Genomic DNA, 19,708 nt, shown 5'->3' on the forward strand with positions numbered 1-19,708 from the left:
GAAGGAAGGACTCCCTGGAGAAGAGCCTAATGCTGGGAACAATTGACAGCAAAAGAAGAAGGGGATGGCAGAGGATGAGGTGGCTGGATGGAGTCACTGAAGCAGTTGGTGTGAGCTTGAGTGGACTCAGGGGGATGGTGGAGGACAGGAAGGCCTGGAGGAATGTTGCCCATGGGGTCGGGACAGGACTTCTCAACTAACAACAACAAATGCAGCCTTGTCAAAGAGAAGATACCAAATCAAGATTGGCTTTAACCCTTTAGGGCTGAGATTGTCGATGTGAGAACTGTGAAAATTAATGTGCTTACCATTAGAGAACCATCAGGCTCTTTGTCCCTCCTGCTTTTTGATTCCTTAAAATGGTTTGGTTTGTTTGGTTTGGTTTGGTTTTAATAAGTGGAAAGCTGCCATCCTGCATTCTGCAAGCGCTGCCCTCCAGCAGCATGTGTATTTGGGACTCCAAAGCGTGGTTTTGTGTTTTGGAGCTCTGCCCTCACTTCTGCCTTGCACTTGGCTTCCTGGGTAAATGATTTTCTTTTAATCTCCCTAGTATGTCTTCTAGGAAATTAGTGTTTCGTGACCAGCTAGGCCTCCACAACAGCCATTGAATGAATGGGCAACCCCTGACGCCCTTCCCAGTCACCTTGGGAGAATAGCCAAGACATTTTTTCATTATTTCAGTGTGCCCATTGACTCAGAAAAGCTGTGCATGCTTCATCTAATTTAAAAATCCAGTCCACTTCCTTCCACTTTAGTATTATATCAAAGTCAAGCTAAGTGTATTTATGGAGTCTATTCTATAAATAACCTGAAATGTGAAATTCTGTATCCATGGGACCACTCAAGCACTGGTTCACCTGAAATTCTGTTGTTAAGCACATGCCAATCTTTCACAGTAAATATTCAAATAATGTGGGAGGCCGGGTAATGCACAGGGAGATATGATAATAATCTGAAAAAATACAATTCATAATGAATAAAGGACAGAACCACTATACTGAAAATGTGCCTTCATCAATGTTTTGTTACTTAGAGAAGAGTCCAATGCAGAATGACGAAATAGTTTCTGAGGTTTCTAGTTTTTTAAAACTTTCACGCAGCCAGGACTGTGTCTCACCGTGTGGCAGTGTATATGTGATGGTTTAACAAAACTGGATATGATTGGATGCCCACAGGCTTTGCCTATCTGTAAATGCATTTTGGTTTTTTAAGGGCACAACCCTATACATATTTAGACAGAAATATTTCCTACAACTCCTAGCATTACACAGGAAGCAATTGAGGGAATCCTCTAAGATTTGGTGACACAGTAACTGGAATGGTGTAAAAACTGTAATGGAACAGGCCAGAAAAGACACTTTATTGGGGGGGAAAAAAAGCCAAAACCAATGGTTTTCTGTATAGGAATGTTATTTATTTATTTAAAACTTTTATACTGTCCCTTATGCATAGCATCTCAGGATGGCTTACAATCATTAAAATCAAAATACAATAAAACAATCTATAACAATATAATAAATAACATATAACCAATAAACATGTATTACATAAAAAGCGACTGTTAAACATTAAAATGCTAATTTTTAAAATAACGATTGAATAAAACGGTTTTGACCTGGCACCGAAAAGAGTATAAGCTCGGTGCCAGGCGAACCTCTCTTGGGTGCGCATTCCATAATTTGGGCACCAACACAGAGAAGGCCCTACTCTGAGTAGATGTCCTTTTTACCTCCTTCAGGAAGGGTTCTCGGAGCAGGGCCTCTCCCACAGATCTTAAGGGGCATGAGGGCATATAAGGAAGGAGATGTTCCTTCAGGTATCCCGGTCCCAAGCCATTCAGGGCTTTATAAGTCAAAAACAGCACCTTGAATTGGGCCTGGACTTCAACTGGTTTGACGCAATCATGTGTTTTGTGTAAGTGCAGGTATGTACAAATCACTCCTAAAAGTAAAAACCAGTCTGCATGTCTGTGTCGGGGGGGGGGGGTCCTGCCCCCACTTTCCTTTGTGATCAAGCGATGGAGTTGTATTTTCAGTCAATTACTTCTATTAGGCAAACTGCAAACAGGCAAGCATTCCTTGAGGCTTCAGGAACCCGTGCGTGCAAAAGAGACAGACATTTCAGGCTAGAATTGCATTGCACAGCAACTTACTAGCTTCAGGTAGTTCCCAATTTAGAGCACCATGGAAGAGAGTTGTTAGACACTCACCAGCTGTGTTCACATATGATGACACGCCTTGCTGGAGATGGCTTGTCCTTTCCTGTGGATCCAGCGAGCATGGTGCGTTCGGTTGCCATGAACACCCACCGAGAACCAACAGTCAGCCGAAAGGTTTCCATGCGGCACAATTGCTTGTCATTCCATGTGAATTCCATTGCAGGGCTTTTCCATAGCTGCTTCCCCATTTCTGCCTGCAAATTTAGCAGCCGGAGCAGCTGCCACAGAAGCAGGCCTTCCACCCACTGTTTCCTGCTCGCCTGTTCCACCTAGCAACTGCCGAGCTGCCTGCAGCAGGTGCTCTGTCTGTCGTCGCGCTGCCTTTCTTCCCTGCCAGCACGCGCTCCTTGGTGCTCAGCCTCCTGGTCACGGCAGTGTCCCGCCGTTCCATCCCCTCGCTGCAACGCTCCGCTGCTCCACCGCCTCACCACATGTCCCATCACTTGGCCACCACAGTGCCGGTCATTGCAGCGGCAGGGCATCATAGCAAGGCGGCCATGCGGGCAGGGCGGGGCAGGGCAGCAAAGGGGCATTACTCCGGCAGAGTGGCTGGATGCCAGAGAGTGCGCGCCAGCAGGGAAGAAAGCAAGCGCCCGCAAGCAGGGGCTGTGAGGGCACCTGTGCATGGTGCTCGTGCCTTAGTCGCTGCCCAGGGGAGCCCTGGCCTCCCTCAGGGGAAGCGACCCTGCCCGTGAGCAGCATGCGGGCAGCACGTTGGGCAAAGCCACCAGGACGCGCGTCCGAGGGATCCTGCGTCTCCCGCTCTGCCTCCCACCCTCTGCCCTGTCCCCGACAATCCAGGGGGCTCCCCACGAGTCCCACCCCACTCCGGCTAGCCACCAGGCGGTGGAGTTTCCCAGGCGGCTGCCCGGATGGGCACCGTCAGGGAAGTGTGGCCAGCAGGGCGCGCCCCTCCCTCCCTGCCCCAGTGCGTGCGCTGCTGCCCCCGCGTGGTGGGCTGCCGGGGGGAGGCAGGCCCAGCATCGTGTGGGGGGAGTCTGGGGCACACGCTCCGCGAGGGAGACGTGTCCGGGGTGCGGACGGGAGCTTATGCATAAGCAGAGAGTGCAGTCGTGGCGGCCGCTGTGAAGCAGCGGTGGAGGGGAAGCAGCCACTGGCTGAGAACACGCCCAGGGGAACAGGTGGGCCAATGGGAGAGAGGCAGGCGGGCCAGGCAGTACCGATGCATCCTGGGATTGATTCCCAGCCGTGGGGGCTGATGGGATATGTGCTGCCGTTTGGAGGGAAGATGGAAACTGCCCATGAATTCTTCCCATGCAAACGTGTGAACGCAGACAGAAGGGGAGCACTGTGGTCATGCTGTGGGCACTCACTGGGGCCCGCCCTTCCTGCGCTGAGTGGACTACTAAGGCCCATCCCATGACGCATCCGTCCCCGTGGTTTGTCCCCTGCTGCAAGTGTCTTTGAATGCCAAATGATCCTTCTTGTCTAACACCTATCTTGATCCACAAATTCCCAAAGGCCCAACTTGGTTTCCCTGCAGAAGATTAGATGGCACTGGATCTCCTCATCTCTGCCCTATGTAGAGCGGGGGCTCAGACATGACAGTCTGCTCAGAAAGCCTTGTCCAGTTCTGAGGTGGAGGCTGAGGAGCAGAGGTGGGCAGATGCGTTGGTTTCCAGGTCATCAGAGAAGATTCTCAGGCAAAGCGTGAGAACCAGCCCACCTTGAGAAGGAGGGAGACGTTTCAGAGATGGCGGGCAGGTGATGGGGTTGCCTGACCCTGTAAGGAGACAACAGGCAAAGCGAGGCGAGTGATGGCAAAGTGTCTGGTGTTCTCACAATCGAGGCCTGTAGCAGCAAGAGCCACTCTGTGGCATCAGAACCTTTTCTGATAGGGAGGGAAAGCAAGGAAGTTTCAGTTTGGATTCAGCTCTTCACATGGGCAGATGCTTCTCCCACATCTCAAGAAGAACATTCCTTTGATTTATACTATTCCGTAACCTGCTAATTTTTAATGAAAGAACTGTGGCTTTATCTGGAGAAGAAAAGAAGGAGGGAGAGACATGGCTAATCTCACCATCACTAGGGTTGGGACAAGCCCTAGCGGAACCCACCCCCGTAGCGTTTGCAGACTTCCTCTTACGCTCAGCCTCGTGTTGGGAACTAAGCCAGACTGAAAGGAAATCCATGAGCATTCATGAAATAAAGGTTGTAGAACCAACAACTTTCTGTACTGGGTGCAGCAGCACAAATGGGTTGGGCAGTTCAGGGTCGCAGCCGGCACGGTGCATGAGACTTGGCTGTTGGCAAACACCCCATGAAGTTTGGCTGTGCTTGCCAAGAGCCCGGACTCCAGGCCACTTCAAAATGAACCAGGGAATCCAACACGGTCTTAATACGACTGGATTCTTCACCTATCCCTAACCACTACCTTCCCCTTCTCATTTCTTATCTGACTCAGAATCTGCTCCTATGTCTCCAGATGTGCTCAGCCTAAGCACTACAGTGTGGTTCTTGTAACCTTGGTTTTTGTGGAGGGCTCTTTGCTTACTGCATCCTTCCCATGTAGTGAGACATGAGTGGTGAATATGGTTGATTGGCTCACCTGCAAGTAGACATTCCAGGCTGCTTTTCCAGAACTCGGAACAGCACCTATGAGAGAGAATAAGCATCCAGGTGCCGTTTCTGTGGAACTGACACCATGGATTGCATTTATCTCACAGAGTTTACTTGTGGCTGGTGAATTTGGTTGGCTTGGAAGCTGCCATTCCAGGCCATTCCATTTTGTTCCGGATGAGCACTGATCAATGGGGTTAACAATGGAATGTCAAAAGAGGTTGAATCCGACAATATTGTTCTCATGAGTCTCTAATAAAGGGCCACACACCTGCTAGTCTTCCCATGCCAATAGATCAAGTCTAAGAACAAAGAAGAAACTATGTAGAAGTAACGAAGAAATTGTCTGGGTTTTTTTCCTGAAGGGCATTATCTTAAGTATATTTAACAGGAAATATCCTCTGCTTTGTATTAAGTAAGATGTATCTCGAGTAAATATATTTACTCATGGGGTGTGAAAGTGGCAGGCTTCCAAATACCAAACCTTCCCCTGCAGACAGGAGTGTTCCAGTGGAACTTTGATATCTAAAGGGCTAGAAGGACTCACATCCTGGAGATGCTATTTCCTCTAAATCAGGTTTCCACTTAATTCCTCTTACTTCAGATTTCCACTGCTTGACCTGTGGCGGTCTCCGCAAAGCCCCCTCTCCAAAGAGGCGCCATATGCCAGGCCTTTCCGTGCCTGGAAGCAGCAGCTCTCCCAGAAGTTGACTCCACATGTGGTTCGGTGCCTTGGTCCTGGTGCAGCAGTAGCAGCACTCTTTGTGGAAGCGGGGGCGCATTTTGGGCTCTGTCCGCACCCACAGCCCTGAGGCTTTCTGGGTGACAATCCAGCTCTTGAGCCAAAACAGGTTCTCCAGTCAGCTCTAATTCTAAGCATTGGAGGTTAGAGTTAAGATGTACTAATACGCATGTTCTTTTAAATCACGTATTTCCTGGACTTTCAGGTATGGGTAACATAAATGGATTTTGCACACCCTTTTGACAAACTAAACATCTAACCACACAGAAAGGTTAAATGCTCGCCTCTTACAATGCAGTAAACCTCACAACACTTTCAGTATTTGAACAAATGACTCTTGAATGGATACATACATGGATGTTTGGTCTGCCTTTGTTCAGTTCATATATTCTAATCTATGCAGTTCTATTTTCTCTCCTTTTCCCCCTTTTCTGGTTGTTTGCTCTGCTTTGTTGAAAATTGTAATAAAAATGCATGTGGGGGTTTGATAGTCCTTTCTCAGTGATGACAGGATTCTTTTTATCATCATCATCATCATCATTAACTTGTGTATCTCATGATAGTCACTGTAACAGAAATCCTGGCTGAAACTTAGAACCTATGAAGTGTGTTTTGCGGACAGAGTTCCTGCCACTCAGCTCCTGCACATCACCCAGTCCAACTCACAATGTTCTCACTAGTTCCAGGGGTATGATTCTGAGCCGGCTGGAGCTGGGGGTCAGACTAGATGGCCCGGGAGACCCCTTCTGACTTGCTTTTTTCCTATGTTTCTATTCTGCTGGTCAGCACTGGGCATATACTGACTGGCAGAAACAGCCCTGAACCCAAGTAGCTAGAAAACTGCAAGTTAGGTTAGGATGCATGTGGGAAAGGGAACCAAGCAGAGCTCAAAGAAGAGAAGGTCATTTTTTTGGTTTTTGTTAAGTCCTACAATAAGCCATGGCTATTGGGGGGATGTTCACATGGCACAATAATCCACCCCCGTGGTGACTTAGCAGGTCATGTGAACCCAGTCAGTGATAACCCACACTCAACCTCTGTAGGTTGTCATGATGCCTGGATCCTGTCAATATATGGCGGCTTCCTGGGTTCCTGTGCAGACGTGCCTGTTGGGCCCGCAAGAGTAAGGGCAGTTATGGGCAAAGAATGTTAGTATGAAGCCACTGGCGGGGACAATAATGTAATAGCAGGGCAGCTGCTTGGGATGCAGGTTCAAACTTGACGTCTCCAGATGGAAGCAGGAAAAAATACTGCCTGAGACCCTGGAAGGCTGCTGGCAGTCTGTCCTGATGGTCCTGGGCCAGAGGAACCAAGGGTCTTGCTGAGCAAAGGCACCTTGCTCTGCTTCCATGAGAGCCACAGAACGTGCCCACCTTCTCCTCGGGAAAGCTCCTTCCCTCTGGTCCATCACCAGCGTCAGAGTAGGAAGAGTCAGCTGTCCACCTAGGTGGTTTCCTCACATGGGCAGAGGCACCATCTCTGCCTTTGCCTCAGAAACCCAGTGTCTGGGCCAGAGCTGCTCACATTCCCACAGAAGGGGTGGGGAGAAGTTGCCTCCCATTCACACTCTGGAGGAAATGTCAAGCAACCACAGGGGCCAACAGTAATCCGCCCGATAAGGATTACTAATCCGGCCAGAAAGGCAAACATAAAATAGCGGTGGGTCACTAAGAGTGCAAGCCTAGGCATGTTGGAGCAGGAAAGAAGGCCTGTGTCCAGCCAGGCAAGAGATCTGCAGCTCCTGTCTCACCCAGATAAAGTTTCTGTCGAAAGCATGCCTAGGGTTTCATTTTTAGTGCAAGGATACAGGATACAGGCAGTGGTGCCACTGCAACCGGACCTCAGGGCTGAAGTACCAAGACCACCGCATGGGGGGCCCAAAGGACCCCCAGGCAGTGGCAAGGGGGAGGGGCTGGTGGCAAACAGGCCCTGCATCTCAGCCAACCTGAGCAATGTCAGGACTGATGGGGCTCGGTGCAGTGCCCTTCTTCCTCTTCCTCTTCTTATTTTTACTTTTACTTATTGAAACCCTCCAATAGGCCACGTCCTTGAAACCCCGCTCAGCTCCAATAGACTCAAGGCTTCCTAGATGGAATGAATCCATCTCATATTTGCCCTTCCTTTTCTTCTCCTGCCTCCAACTTTTCCTGGCATCATTGTCTTCTTCACTGGTTCTTGCCTTCTCGGGATGTGCGCAGAGTACGCCAGCCTCGCTTTTGTCATTTTTGCTTCCAGGGAAAGTTCTGGCTTGGTTGGATCGAGGACACACATGTGGTCACAAAGCACTTCAGTGCTGAATACATCCGTCTTCCTCCTCCTGTCCTCGCTGTCCAGGTTTCACATCCATACATATAGAATCCTTTTTTTACACATTTGTCCCTTTCCCCCAAAGAAATGTTTGCATCACAGCTCAAGTAATACACGTCCCCATAAGACCATTAAGTCCAGGATCCAAAATTAGTTAATGTACCCTTCATCACAGGTACGCCCAGAATTTGCTTACGCTGCATGTTGTTTTGTCAAGAGCTAGGCAGTACCTTGAGTACTAATAACTTTATGTAAGTGTGTCTCCAGTTTCCCTTCTTGTCTTTCCGTACAACAAAGGGGTTAGGTGGGTGCGTGTCGAGGGAAGTACGTCTTGTTTCTCACAGAGGCAGCTCAAGCTGGAATCCTGTCTGGCATGATATCCTGCTTACATAGAACAGAAGGAGGGAAGGAGTCTGTCTGGAATCAGCCAGTTTGTTACTAATCTTTTTGAAATTAATTCATAAAGGAAAATCAAAGCAGACATCAGCTCCAGAGATGGAACATCAGTGCACAGCCTCTGTAAAATTAGAGGATGAATGGAGGATGGACAGACAGATAAACAGATCAGTTGGTACGTTGCACAGTAGCTTGAGTATAAAAGAAACGCCTGTCCAGAGGGGCTGGCATTGTAAGAGTGCAGTCCAGTGGGAATGGGCCTGGTTACCTGAAGGAGTGTCTCCCTCAATGTGTGCCTGCCCACCCCTTAAGATCTGGGGCAGAGGCCCTTCTCTGGGAGCCCTCCATGAAGGAGATTAGGAGGGTGACTACCCGGAGAAGGGCCTTCTCTGTGGTGGCGCCCCAATTGCAGAATTCGATCCCTAGAGAGGTTCACCTGGCACCGTCACTTTATTCTTTTTGGCGCCCAGCTAAAACCTTTTATTTCTCCAATGTTTTAAGGTTTGACTGTTTTTAATATGGATTTTATTGTTGATTGGTTGAGAATTTGATTAGGAAGTTGTGTTTTATTCTATTTTGTCTTGTTAAACCATCCTGAGACTATGGTAAGGGACAGTCTAAAAATCTTTTAAATAAATAAATGCCTGTAAGCCTCTGAATTCAAAGGCTTATGGACATCCTACATAGAGTGGGAGGAGCACAGAAGTGACCTTAACCTCTGTGCACCTTCCACACTGCATTCAGCTACTTAGCTGCAGCACTTTGGACAGGGAGGGAAGGAGGACAGAGTGTTGCCAGGACCCATTGCTTTCCAGTGGCCCCTAACCCTCCCCACCTCCCAGAACACCCCTTTAATTCTTCTCTGGAGTCATCCATCTGCTCCCAGTTCTTCCCATTCTGGCTGGAAGAAGCAGGATCTGAGTGCTGATCGCCAGCTCTGACTCAGAACACTTTCTGACTCTGGAACTGTGAATCCAAGGATGCCTGTGGCACTCTGGATGCTCTCTAGGATCCCTCTCTTAATACACAGGTGTGGAAGACAACAGAAGGAGGGAAGGAATTCTGCAGACTTCTCCAAACCCGGTGTCTCCCGATGCTTTGGACTTCAGCACCCATCAGCCCTCACCAGTAGGGCTAATGGTAAGAAACGCTGTGAGTTAACAGATCAGAACACCTGGAAAGCAGTAAGCTGGGGGAGGCGAGAAGACGGCTTTTTTCCAAGTCAGACCCGTTTTCCATCTAGCTCTGATTTCCTATTTCGACCCACAATGGTTCTCAAGAATTTCAGGTGAGTTTCCCCATCGCCTGTGACCTGAGATCTTTTAAATGAAGATGTCAGGGTTTGAACTGAAAACCTTTTATAAGCAAAGCTTATAGTCTGCCCTATGCTATAGACTCTTCCCCAAAACTCCAAATCTACAGCCGTCCTTTTCCCATGGACAAGTGTTCTTGGGGTGTTGAATCCAAGACCTCTCATCTGCTTGAGCAATAATTATACCACCCCCATTCCCAGTCCAAGAAGCCACAGAAACCGGTACAGGGGGAAATGTGACAAATATGCCACATATTTAGAAAGGGAAGATGAAAAGGAGAACAAACAAAATGGAAGGCGCTGCCATTTGGAAAGGCGATAGAGGATTATATAAGCAAATAACTTTAGGCAGTTATATAAGCATTATGCTCCTATGTGGAAAAGGAAGGTTATCTCAGCCTCTTTATTTCAAAAGAAAAAATGCAAAAGGAAAGCAAAACTTCAAAATCCACAGACTATATCTGTATTAGGACCAAAACGCTATAAAAGGAAGCAAGCTTTTAAGTTCTCTAAAACTCTTTATCAGGCCAGATGGTCTAACTAAGGCATCACCTAACTGAAATTTGCGTTTTTCCTCATGAATCTATTAAAAAATAAATAAATGTAGAATATATTGAAAAATTTACAAATGGTCATTGCATGGGTGGAGGAGAAATATGTGCTGCATTGCACAATCCATTAGGTGCCCTGGACACATACCACATGTATCACTCACTATCACAATGCGCAGAGCTGCCAAAGAACACTTTTGGTGTCAACAATCTTGCAGTGTTGTTCAGTTGTGCGATTTGCACCGAACTGCAAAACCTAACTACATTCCACTGGTTTTTCTGTAGGGCAAATGCCATCAAACTGACAACTCAAAAAGAGACAAACTGCAAAGATACATGTTAGAAATTTGTTTTTGTAGTTGGCACCCAAACAATCAGTACAACTCTCACTCTGTGTGTGCGTGAGGGAGAGGGAGAGGGAGAGGGAAGGGTAGTTAAAGACATCTGCTGCATTTTTCCACCCTAATTCACTGCAGAGAGCACATTCAATAAACACTAAGTTTAGCTTGGCACCCCCTTCAGCTTGGCAACCAAGGCAACTGCCGGGTTCATCCACCTTAAGACCTAGGCAATACATAGCTAAGGGAATGTTCATGATTTACCAGCAAGATCATATTGCTGTTTGTGTGCCAGACCAGTGCTATTTAGTTGCAAGAAATATAATACTTTGGCGAGGCAGGGAGAGCTGGCAGAGATTTAGATCATCTGCAGTGATTGTACATGCATACAAAGGTCACTGCCGTTATCTCAACCATCTCACTTTCTTCCCCTGCTTTCTCACATGCCTGCTCTTGCAGCCATCCTGGGGTAAACAGGTGGCCCTTGATCCCTCCAGTGAGGGCTTAACTCTGCTCCAGGCCATGACCCTCCTTTTCCAACCTTATTGTGTCTGGGAAGATAGGAAGGCCCCTTGGCTGAAAAGCCCTCCAGCCTTCCAGCGGCCCCTTTTGCAAATGCAGATGGAGAGAGGGCAGGAAATTATGCTCTGACCCCAGGCAAAGGATGACAGATGAATAACAGGAAACAGCTTTCAGACCTTCCCAACCCCACTCTACTACACAGAGCATCTTGCAGACTAAGAAAGACTCAACTCCAGCCCGTCCAACTCCAGCCCGGCTGCACAGCGGAGTGAGTCTCCACAAACCCAAATCCCCCTCCAGTCCAACCCCACACAAGTCCCTAAGCTAAGCACACTTCCTCCCCACCCGGTACACCTCGCGGTCACGTCAGGGCACCGGCCCCAATCTTGGAGAAGGCGAGGAGTAACTCTAATAGCCTCAGGTGGCAGGAGCGAGCAAAGAGTGAGCCTACCCCCTAGTGACAGAACCACGTTCGTTCTGTTCTTCATCTTAAGAAGCTTAGCGAGGTCAAGAGGACTTGTGGATGGGAGGCCCCCAAGCCTCCTTTAAAGGACATCCAAGTTTCACTTCTTCCACTTGTTTGTTCAGGGCCAGCCCTCCCATTAGGCGGAGGAGGCAGTCGCCTCAGGCAGCAGGTCCTAGGAGGTGCCAGCAACGCCCCAAGGAGCCAATTGTGTGCCACACAGCCTGTTCTGCACTGCCTAAACTAGGCTGCCGCTCCAGATGCATCACCAGCATCTGTCCCGTCACCAGCACCGAAGAGCAATGCAGCCAGCAGGCCAGGTGCGTTTCGTGCATGGAATGGAGAGAGGCCTCATCTTGGGGTTGGGTTTTTTTTTTTTTTTTTGCCCCGGGCAGCAAAACATCTTGTCATCTGCCGTGTTTGTACCTCACAATCGTATGGGGCAGGGGAGCTTGGAGAGGGTCTGCAAGTTTCTGAAGCCCGGGTAGCAGAAATGGAGGCCACTCAGCCCAAACACGAGGAAGGTTTGCTCAAAAGTGCACTTTTCAAAGGAATCCTCCAACATGTCCATGGGATTGCAGGCTCTGATCACCGAACCACAAGTTCAGGATGCAATCTTATGCAAGTTTAGACAGAAAAAGTAGTACAGCTCTCAGGATACCCCAGGCAGCGTGGCTACGAGTGTAGAACATAAAGGTTGCCCAGCTAGTCTGGCAGTGCTAAACCTTGGGACACCAGACGTTGTTGGCATTCTGTACTGAAATAGCTAAATGCTGCATCTTGGTGGAAACCCCTCTCTTGGCTGTGTACAAAAATGTGTTGTGTGATGGGAACAGAATGGCGAGAAGGAGGCTGTAAGAGAGAGAAGCTTTCTGAAGAGGGGAAAAAGTAGCAGTCCCACATTGCAGCTACCAGGTTCATGGAATCATAGAAGAGTAGAGTTGGAAGGGGCCATGAAGGCCATGGGGTCCAGCCCCCTGCTGTTGCAGGACACCAAGTCCCACCATCCCCCTCAGATGGCTGCCCAGTTTCTCCATGAATGTCTCTAGTGTGGGAGAGCCCCCCACCTCTCTCAGCAGCTGGTTCCACTGCTGTATTGCTCTGACAGTGAGGAAGTTTCTCCTGATGTCCAGCCTGAATCCGGGTTGTTGCAACTTGAATTGATTATTCTGTGTCCTACACTCTGGCATCAGCGAGAAGAGATCTTGACCTTCCTTTTTGTGACAGCCTTTGAGGTAATTATAGAGAGGTATCATGTCCACCCCCCAAAACCTTCTCTTCTCAAGGCAGAACATGCCCAGTTCTGTTAGTCTCTCCTCATAGGGCAATGTTTCCAAACCCTGGATCATTTTTGTTGCCCTCCTCTGGACGCTTTCTAATTTTTCTGCATCTTTCTTAAATCTTGGTGCCCAGAACTGGACACAGTCTTCCAGGTGAGGTCTGACTAGTGAGGATTATAGAGGAACTACTACTTCCAGCATCAGGTTACCCCTGCCTTCCAAAAAATCAAGCCGGGGAGGAAGAAGTTTATGCACTTAGCCCATGTCCCTTCCCACTTCCTTTCACTGTTGCTTTTCAAATCATCAGGGTTTCCGTTCCGCTCCATTTCACCAAAGCCACAGAGGAGGCTGTGCAGCTTTCAGGAGCCAGCCCTGGGCATGGGCTGTAGAGATCTGTGGGGTGGGAAACAGCTGAAATGTTACAGGAAATAATGTAGGACATACCCTACAATGTGGGAGCATATTGAGATCTGTGGGTGGGGGAAACATATGCAGGATTATAGGATACTGTACTTATTATGTATTCCTAACACTTTTACTAAGAAGTAAGTTATACTGAACCTAATCAGACTTTCTCCCACATAAAAGTAGGGTTGGAGTATCACAGCTTAGTGAATGTGTTCAGAGCCATAACATGCTATATTCAGCTTGAAGATAGTTCCAATATGGGAATTGTTAACTCTAGCATTTTTTTTAAAGGCACCAAATGCAAAGGAAGTCATGCTGAGCCATGACAAAAACGCCAAATCCACAGCTGGACAATACCTATATTAGGATTTTGGTTGATTCTAATAAAAGTATCTGCCCATCCAGTTTAGTAGTTTAAAAGTTAACCAAAGATGAGGTTGCTAGAAATTTAATATTGTAACATTTGGTGTAATTTTTAGGATTTCAAGAAGTTATCACCCAAGAACTGTAAAAAAAGGGTTCTAGAATCCCAGAAACTATATAAGGGCAGGGGGAGGATTTGAAACAAATTAAAGCCACCTTTGTCATGACTGTTTCTCCTCCTCCTCCAGAAACCAAGAACAGCAAAGTAACTACTACATTCCTTAAGCCTCTATCTGGTGCTGTTGTCCTTGTTAGAAGTGGGGAAGAGGCAGTGAGGGTTTACTCAGAAACATAGTGCACCCCAGCATATTTAATCAGGGTTATGCTCTACTAATTAAGTTTGCAGCTTAAGAGTGTGTATTATTATAGTCTACATCAGTGGTTCCCCAGCTGTGTTCCATGGAACCCTAGGGTTCCACAAAAGCCTCACAGGGGTTCTGCAAAAATTTTCAAAAATAAATTTAAAATGGATTTTAAAATGAAACCACACAGGGCCAACTATTTGATTGTCAGTTGGCATCCAAGCAGCAAACAAGGAAATGCATCAGTTCATTTGGTTTCTAAAGAATTCATTTGGGATATTACCATATGAACGTTTTATTCATTTGTTATATGTAAAATGTTTTCTCTTTATTTCCAGACCTAATATATTATGCAAAGCACTTAGGCAATAGGAGCAGATGAAAGAAGGAAGAATGTTGTGGATTCACAATGCTTAGTAAAAATTAGGGATAGAGTTAGGATTCTGCAGGGAAAAAATGTCTTCAGAAAGGTTCCATGACCAAAAATTTTGAGAACCACTGGTCTGCATTGCAGAGCTACTCTCTCCCTGGCTAGTGTATCATATCAGTTTGCAACTAAATAAATACTTGATGTGCTCTTGCTTGTCCCAGGCACTCAATCTTCTGTATCTGGATGTGGGCATGAAAAAGCAGGGGAAAGTGTGGCTGCATAGAGGGCGCGTTTTAAGCAAGCAGTTTGGGACATTGTGCAGTTCTGTCCTGAACTAGTCAGAATCCCGGAATCTCAATTTGAGAAGAGGGAATAAAACTCGGGTTCGTGGGAAAGACCAAGCGTCCAGACCATCTGAGGCTTTATTGTATTTCCCCCAAGGTTCCCAGGGTACACTCACGATAATGCATGCATTACCGGGCAGGCAGAGGTGAACTCTGCTGCAAAGCCTCAATACCATTACAGGGCATTTATAGGTACACAGATACAGGGCAATTGATGACAGAATGCAGAGATTACAGTAAGATTCTGAGGTCATCACATACAGAACAGGTAAAGAAATGTCAGTCAATCACACAGTAACAATGAGATTACAGTATTTCCAATTGCCTGTATTGACACTTTAGTTAAGTAACTTGAACCCATCTCCAGGTCTGCTCAGACATGCAAATTCAAGCTACTAGAAACTATTCATGATAAGCTCAAGACTCTTATCTAGACTCTAGACATTCTGAATTGGCCAGGGCACATGGAGCCTCTGGGCTATCAAAAGATACTTCCTTGTAAACTGAATTCCAACAATTACTATTTACAATGTATATTTGGACTGAAGGGCCGTGTTGGTGGAGCCCCAAGGAAAAGGGGGAGGAAAGGGGGGGGGGGGGGGGTGGCATTTTAAACAGTGACAGCTTGGTTTTGAGAAGGAAGACAGGATTTGATCCCACAATGCAAAGGCACACAGGAGTAATGCTTTTCAGACACGGTTTATCCAAATTTTCCCAACAAACTCAACCAAGACTTGAATTAGCTTTATGTCTACAACATGTAAACTATCGTTATAATTTTCAATTATGCACTTATATTTGCATATGTAAATTAACATATGTAATTATGCCCAACTTTCTGCCCTGCAGGTCTGTGTCCTGGCTCTTATCAGTACCTAGCACAGCCCCCGTTGTGAGCCAAAACGTCGGACGGGCCCCAATTTGTCCATCCCTGGTTGAAACGGCAACTGCCTGGTGCAGGGTTTGTTTGATGATGGTGTTTGCTGCCTTTTGGATTCTTTGCTGCTGATGCTGCTTCTACTGGTTTTGCCACCGCCTCCGTTTTCTATTGCGTGAATTTTATCGCGCGTTTCTCGCCACCGGAACACCCCTGGTGGAAGACAGGCCAAGACATATTCTCACGAAAAGAAAGCGAATGGCAAGCCCCCCGCCCGCTCTATGGTCCCAGGGCGGCAATCAGCACCCCTTGAGTCTCCAGCTCCGGGAAAGGGGAGGCGCGGAGCCAAGCCGCCTGCGCGAGACGGCGAGGCACGCCGGGAGTTGTAGTTCCCCGCGCTCCGCCTCCTTCCGGCGGAGGCGGCGGGCCTCTTCCCTCCCGGGTTGCCATGCCCGCGCCCGTGCTTTGCGCGAGCTGCGCGGCCCGGCGCGCCGCGCTGCGCCGGCCCAAGACCGGGCAGGCGCTGTGCCGGGACTGCTTCGTGGCGGCCTTCGAGGCGGAGGTGCACGGCACGGTCACGGCGGCGCGGCTCTTCCGCGCGGGCGAGACGGTGGCCATCGGGGCGTCGGGCGGCAAGGACTCCACGGTGCTGGCGCACGTGCTGCGCCTGCTGAACGAGCGCCACGGCTACGGCCTGCGCCTGCTGCTGCTCTCGGTGGACGAGGGCATCGCCGGCTACCGGGACGACTCGCTGGCCGCCGTCCGCCGCAACCGAGGCCGCCTGGGGCTGCCGCTCCACGTGGTCTCCTACCAGGAGCTCTACGGCTGGAGCATGGACCGCATCGCCCGGCACGTCGGCCCCCGGAACAACTGCACCTTCTGCGGCGTCTTCCGGCGGCAGGCGCTCGACCGCGGCGCCGCCTTGCTCGGGGCGGACAAGATCGCCACAGGTGGGGAGCTCGAGTGCATTTCGCGCGGACGCGCACGCTCCGGCAGGCGTGCAAGAGGCCGGGCTCAGCCTCAGCCTCAGCGTGAGGTAGGAGCGGGACCTCCGAGCATGTGCAGAGTGTAGATAACTCCGCACGGGTTGTTGGCGTACTTAAGCTCAGCAGAGGGAATAACCGACGCCACAGCCTAATGCTGTAATAGGAAAGCATAAAACGCAATCGTTAATCAGGGCGCAATCCTACCCAAGTTTAGACAGGGAAAACATTGCTGGTAGTTGTAGGATATTCTTCTGGCTAAACCCACGGAGGATTGGAAGCTTCGTGGTTTATGGGGCTTCTAGAAAGGGCGGTTTAAGTGTTTTGTTCTTTCTTGGAAATGCTTGCTCAGTCGCTAGACTCTTGAGGTGATTACATAAAATCATAACATAAAGGAGTAACAAGCACTTTCTCGCATTTAGTAAAAGGAGTTTTGCATTTGAGTATTCTGTGTTTCTTTGAATTAATGTGGCTCTCACACTGAATATTTTTATTTTGTATGTTTTGCCAAAGTGGCTCCCACTTTAAAAATAGCAAAGATCACTGCAGTAGATGTTTGTAAAGCGAGGTAGTAGTAATGGGTTTTTTTAAGGCACTGGCTCTTGGAGGACTACCATTGAAAATTGCAATTCTTCAGGACTTCATTTTCAGGGCTGTGTTCTCACTGTGCAAAATACACAAAAGGAAGAATACAAAGCAATATTAGGGACACAGAAAGGTGAAGGATTACTGAGAGCTGCTCTGAGGCTCATACACTGTCTACACACTTCCAGAGAAGATGCTGTGTAAAATCCTCTGCTGTGGGGAGCAAACATAATTCAATAGGGAATTCCACAGCTCTGGGGCCACCACTAAAAAGACAAGTGCTATTACATAGTAATCTCTACTCCAGCCTTCCCCAACTTGACATCCTGCATCGGTGAGCATCACTCCGCCTCAATGGGCACACCGGCTGGTAATGATACAGTAAAAGGATCCTCACCTTTGCTTCTCCTCCCCATTCCTGAGCAGAAGTGAATTTGGTGGCAGAAGCCCAGTCCAGCACACTATGTGCTGCAGTACATAAGCTCAGTATAAGGAAGGCACTTAAGCAGTTTTCAGCTAAAACCTATGGACCCCATTCCTGGCAACTTCCTGCCTTTTTCCAGGTGCTACGGGGAGGCCAACAGTTCTGTCTGCCCCTTTAGCCATGCCTCATCCCAGGCATGTAGGGCAGAACCATGAGACAGTGAAACCTTGGTTGTGCTTTGTAGATTATTATGAAGCTGTGGCACACTTTGAACTGGTAGAATCTGTTTTGTGTTGCTGTTTTAAGTAGAGTCTCAAGATCCATCAAGCAGAGCGGCTCAAAGTGACAAGGCTACACTTGACTTGGAGTATATACTGAACCACGGAAATAATTTTCAGTAGCAGAACTGAGTTTGCAGTATTTTATTACTATTTTTAAAGAAGAACTTCTGGATTTCTCCTAATTTGTCTTTGTTTCAGAAGGGTAATTTTGAAAGGCTAGAATAAAATCTTTCTGTAGTTGCTATCATTAAGCAAGTGGGAGGCAGGAAGCCCATGAGGATGTGCTGTGGATCACCCGGAGAGAGATGAGAGGGTCCTGATTTCCCTTCTGTCTATCCCTGGTGCAGGAGGTAGATTTCCTACTTGCCCAACTAGGGGAGTGGCAGAAAGGCTGTAATCAGGTACATTGCTAGGTTCCCCTGCAAGATTAATTGCCTTATGGAGGAGAAAATCTGGAGGCACAGTGCCAAAGGAAGGGACTTTTCCAGCTGAACTTCCCCCAAAAATCTCTCCCCACATCTGGCAGCTAAATTTATGGAAAAAGGAGCCTTCCATTGGCACCAGTGCCTTCGGGGTCTGGAGAATGGGTCCAGAACCATGAGGATAATACTCTGGGGGAGAGGTCCATGGCCCAGGCTTAGCAAGAACTCCAGCAGCTTAATGTTTCATTTGTGATTCCTCCTGTTGCTCCCCAATTCCCTGCCCAGGTCACAATGCGGATGATATCGCGGAGACGGTGCTGATGAATTTCCTGCGGGGGGACGTGGGCCGTCTCCGGCGCTGTGCGGAGATCCTGACAGGCGGTGAGGGCGCCCTGCCCCGTTGCAAGCCCCTGAAGCATGCCTATGAGAAGGAGATTGTGCTGTATGCCTACTTCCAGGGCTTGGACTACTTCAGCACCGAGTGTGTGTACGCGCCCAATGCCTACCGCGGCCACGCCCGCGCCTTGCTCAAAGACCTGGAGGCCACCCGGCCCAGCACTGTGGCTGACCTGGTCCACTCCGGCGAGCGCCTGGCGGTGCGCGAGGACGTCCGCATGCCCACCCAGGGCACCTGCCAGCGCTGCGGCTACCTCTCCAGCCAGCCTCTGTGCAAGGCTTGCGTGCTGCTCGAAGGACTCAATCGTGGCCTCCCTCGGCTGGGCATCGGCAAGCCCAGCCGCCTGCAGAAGGCTCTGTTGGATGGGGAGAAGGCGGAGGCCCGCCTGCAGGAAGAGGAAGGCTCTAGAAGGCCGAGGACAATAGATTTCTGAGCCTGTTCTGCCCCACGGGGTTCCTTTCTGCAAAGATACCTCTGTGTCCCAAAAGGCCGAAATCAACCTGTGTTATGCCGTCGCCAATGAAGTGTGTACCACTGGCTATACTGGCTGGGCTTGTTCGCAGTTGTAAGCTGGAACCTCTGAAGAGCCGCAAGTGTCCCACTCCTGGAGATGTTGCTGGTGTGTAATTAAGAAGGCACAGGATGCACTACATTTCAGGTGGACCTCTGCCCCCCGAAGATGTGGTTGGACTACACCTTCCACCAACCCCAACCGGTGGCCATGCTGGCAGGGCTGGCAAGAGCTGCAGGCGAAGGACATCCAGAGTGCACAGCTGCTCACTTAAGTGTCATGGTAACTTCTCCAACCAATGAGCACGGATAGAATGGCTGGGAGCCCCTGTTGAATTATAGCTGATCTCCAGTGCAGAAGAGTAGCTGGGTGGCTTTGGGGTTTTCCCAAAATACTTATTTTAAACCCCGTTAAACTTAAAGTTTTAACCATCATCCAGCATTTTTTCTTTTCTTTTAACCCTTAACTTTGGAATTGGGAGATGTGAGGAGCTGCCTTTTATCAGGTCAGCCTAGCCAACTCTCAGGGTTCGTGAGACTTAGAATGCAACATCTGGATGGCCCAGAGCTTCTCCACTCAAGTAACACGCAATTATTGTGGGTAATGTTGCTTTGGTAAGCCTTGAGCTCTACAATTTGAGAGGTCCTATTTAATGTCTCTGAAGTGTCAAGT

General features: G+C 48.7%; 1 protein-coding gene across 1 annotated transcript; it reads left to right on the top strand.

Moving 5' to 3' along the window:
- Nucleotides 1–15,881: 15,881 nt before the first annotated feature.
- CTU1 (cytosolic thiouridylase subunit 1) lies at nucleotides 15,882–19,470 on the top strand. Its single transcript, XM_044435011.1, has 2 exons — nucleotides 15,882–16,383; nucleotides 18,414–19,470. The coding sequence occupies exons 1-2, from the start codon at nucleotides 15,882–15,884 to the stop codon at nucleotides 18,956–18,958; spliced, it is 1,047 nt and encodes a 348-aa protein (XP_044290946.1). The 3' UTR covers nucleotides 18,959–19,470.
- Nucleotides 19,471–19,708: the final 238 nt, after the last annotated feature.

The sequence above is a fragment of the Varanus komodoensis genome, unplaced genomic scaffold (genome assembly GCF_004798865.1).
Source record: "Varanus komodoensis strain SLA01 unplaced genomic scaffold, ASM479886v1 scaffold29_1, whole genome shotgun sequence".
NCBI lineage: Eukaryota > Metazoa > Chordata > Lepidosauria > Squamata > Varanidae > Varanus > Varanus komodoensis.

What these genes read in the sequence shown, in the direction of transcription:
- CTU1 (XM_044435011.1), top strand. Translation starts at nt 15,882, where the DNA reads ATGCCCGCGCCCGTGCTTTGCGCGAGCTGCGCGGCCCGGCGCGCCGCG. An exon ending in GGCGGACAAGATCGCCACAG is followed by an intron (nt 16,384 to 18,413) that starts GTGGGGAGCTCG and finishes TTCCCTGCCCAG; the next exon opens with GTCACAATGCGGATGATATC.